This window comes from Rhea americana, unplaced genomic scaffold (assembly GCF_003343005.1).
Source record: "Rhea americana isolate MKP2758 unplaced genomic scaffold, rheAme1 scaffold_317, whole genome shotgun sequence".
NCBI classification, from domain to species: Eukaryota; Metazoa; Chordata; class Aves; order Rheiformes; family Rheidae; genus Rhea; species Rhea americana.
This window is the reverse complement of record NW_028186443.1, coordinates 24,563-27,891: the sequence shown is the minus strand read 5'-3', so window position 1 is coordinate 27,891 and position 3,329 is coordinate 24,563. Positions and strand designations below refer to the sequence as shown.

General features: G+C 63.1%; 1 protein-coding gene across 1 annotated transcript in view; it reads right to left on the bottom strand.

Annotated features, from left to right (window-relative positions):
- The window catches only part of RAP1GAP2 (RAP1 GTPase activating protein 2), a 37,354-nt gene that overhangs the window by 25,853 nt on the left and 8,172 nt on the right, over positions 1 to 3,329 (bottom strand). The window contains exon 2 of the mRNA XM_085310349.1: positions 1,843 to 1,878. Within this exon, the coding sequence (XP_085166475.1) occupies positions 1,843 to 1,865 (23 nt within the window). The 5' untranslated portion in view covers positions 1,866 to 1,878. The remainder of the gene's footprint in view (positions 1 to 1,842; positions 1,879 to 3,329) is intronic.

Sequence of the window (3,329 nt, the reverse complement as noted above, 5' to 3'; positions counted from 1 at the left end):
CGCCGCAGCCCCCTCCCCTGCTGCCGCGGCGTCCGTCCGAGCGCCTCCCCGCGACCGCCGGCACAGCCCCTCCTGCGACAAGCTATAAATACAGCCGCATCGAACCAGACACACAAACCAGTTTATTAGTCCTGAAACGGAGCTAAAAATAGACCCACGTGGGGCTGCCGAGTCCTCCGGGCAGATGCAATYGTGGATAATCTAGCTTTAAATTTGCAGAGGCTGCTTGGGCGCCACGGCGACGTTTCCACACCCGGGCYGCAGGAAGGCGCCGCGGCGGCGGGCTCTGCTGCGCCGTGGAGCCCGCTTGGAGGCAATCTGCTCGCCGGAGCTCGTCCTCCCAGGAACACGGTCCCGGGAAGATCTCTGCAGCAGCCAGAGCAGCTCCTGCTCAGCAGCTCAACCGTTCCCACTCTCCCCATTAACACCTGATGGCCAGGGCAGAGTCAAAGAGCCTCAAGCCCAGACACGGCTCATTTTTACAAAGGTCCGGGAAAACTCATCTCCGTTCCGCCTTCATCTCCCACAGCCACTCCTGTTACCGGACACGCCGCGCGCCAGCGCCAGCTCGTGCCGGTACGAGGCTCCTCTGTTCCACGGGGAGGTGGTTATTTCATTGCTATTTTCACTTCACAAGGTCCAAGAAGCAACTTTTGGTCTGATGAAGGGCCTTTTTTAGTACCAGTGGTTTCTCCCCCACCCTACTGATGACGCCAAAGAAAACCAGCCAGAGCTCCAAGGGCTGAGAATCAATCAGCAGGCGAAGGGCTGATCAACCTCGAGCYGAGGACAGCACTTTGCCGGGTTATTTTTGAGGCTTTGGGAATGAACCTGGATCACGGAGGCAGGTCCTTGCGGATGCTGGTCCCCGTCACCCTTCAGGCCTCCGGCGAGCAGCGGTGCCGGGGTCCCCGGCGGCAGGCGGAGCGCCCGGCCGGGGTGCTGGACCGCTCCTGGCAGACCTTCCCGCGGCTCTGCCGAGCCCGCCAGGAACCCGCGGAGCTCTTGTGCTAGGACCAGCGCAGCGTGTTTGTGAGGATGCAGGCGATATTTATGCAACCTCACCTGGCCCAGAGCTGCTTTTTGGTATGCAAACATCCTTTGACAAGCTGACTGCCCCCCCGCCCCAGGCCACCTTGCAGCTTCAGAAGTCGATTTAATTGCAGTCTTGCTCCCTTCATCCCTCCCTGGAAAGCACGAGCTACACCATTAAACTAAAATACGGTACCGCCGTATCTGCTCAGCCCTCCCAGGACCACACCGGCACCAGCTGGTCCGGGACACGGCGCCCTTTCTGCAGACTCTTCGCCTGACAACAGAAACACCGGCAGCAAACTGACGGATATTTTACAAATATCTAATGTGGCTCTGGCCGGGCCCCAGCTACAGGAACGTGCAGCGAAGCAATCTGTCCCCAGGCAGGAGCGCCGCGGGGCAGCGGGGACGGGCCGCGCTCCGGGGCGCAGGAGAAGCCGGGAGCGCCGGCGGCGGGGGGCGGCAGCAAACACGTTTTGCTGTGATCGAAAATGCGTTCTGGGAAAAAAACGTAAAAGTTTAAGACGTCCTTTACWCGAGCGGCAGCAGCACAGCGGGGGCGGGAGCCCCCAGAGCCGACGCGTGGGAGGCGGCGGCGTGCACGGAGCGGCGCGGCCCCCTCTGCGCCACAGGGCAAAAGAAAACCCCCGGGACCCCCGGGACCCCCGCCGCCGCCGCGAGCACCGCCGTAGCTTCTCGCCAGCTCAGCAGAGCCCCGGCCGCGAGCGCCGCCCTGCTCGCCGGCTCGGCCGCCACCCCGCGTTTCGCAGGAAACGGGCTTGACAGCAGAGAAACGCGACCACTTACTTGATCTTCAGGCTGGCGAGCATCGTCTTGTCAATCCTGCGGGGAGAGCAGAGCAGAGGCGGGTTAGCGGGCACCGGCGAGGCGCGCGGCGGGTGTCTTCTCCCGCGGCCCGGGTAGCGCGGCGGCTCCTGGAAAACCTGGCTGCAGCTCCCTCGCCTGACACGAGGGTCCCGGCCRGAAGACTGGACCGGGCAAGAAACAGGCCAAAACACAACCCAAACTTGCAAACTTAGCTGCAAGGAAAGCAAAATCCCACCAGTCGTGCCCTGCGGCAGCCAGCGCAGGGCTGCAACGCGAGAGCCRAACTGCGCAGAGGAACAGGAGCTGCTCCGGCAGCGGGCTCGGCCGGAGCAAATCCCTCCGGCAGGAGCTGCCCGCGGCGCAGCTGCAGCCGCGCTCTGCAGCGCTCAGCAGGGCGCTGCCTCGCTCATGCCTGCGGTGCTTCGACATCCCCACGTGTAAAGCTGCCTTTTACTCAACCCAGCACATTTGCCGGCTGTCGCTGCAGACACCTGCGAGCGCCCCGGSACCCAGGCAGGAGGTGAGCGCCACGCTGCCCGCGCAGCTCGCGGCCCCAGCCCCGTTCTCGTGGCAAAAGGTCCCAAGTTATTTCATTTATTTGCTTGGCACTGCTAATAAGTGCCTATCTCCACAGAATCATTATGGTTAACAGCATATTAATATTAATTAATGCAAATCATTGTAATGTCTCAAAGTGTAAAATGATGTCTTTTGGCAGGGATTGCAAATGCTGTGTTTATGCCACATGGAATTAATTCCATGTCTTCWAAACCCCCAAGAAGAGGCACAGTTTTTGCAGCGCACTCGCAGCACGCGCCGCCAGGCAGCAGCAGCAGCAGCGCTGCCTGCCCTGCTCCGGCTGCAGGCCCCGGCGCGGGGGCCTCGGGCACGCTCACGCACCCCGGTCCCGGTCCCGGTCCCGGTCCCGGTCCCGATCCCGATCCCGATCCCGATCCCGGCCCCGGCCCCGGCCCGCATCTGCTCCTGTTGTCGCCTCCCGGAGCGTGGGCACGTGACCGTGCCTAAAAATAGAGCCGGGGCACCGCTAATTATCACTTAATGTTTAACGAGCCCGTCCACAGAGCTGGCTGATCATTAATCCGAGCTCAGCGTTAAGGCAGCTTGGCGCAAAACAACCTGTTGCCAGAACGTTTCAACGGCCGCAGGAGCGCGAGGCGGCCCGCGGGCGAGGGGGGACCTGCCCCGCGCGCCGGCGCTCGGCGGCAGCGGCTCTCGCCGGGGAGGGAGCGCGAGGAGAAGGCAGTTGGTGTTATTCTGCCTCAGAAGAAAGAAGGAAAAAAAACAAGCAAGAAAACCGGCTGCTTCGGAAACCGCAGCTGCGAGGTGGCTGAGCGGAGAGGGGCTCAGGCCGCCCTGGCGGCGCTGCCCTTGCCGGGGCGGGGAGCGCGGAGCAGCCGGGGCCGGCAACGCCGGGCCGCGGCGCAGGAAGGGCGGGTGCCGGGCCG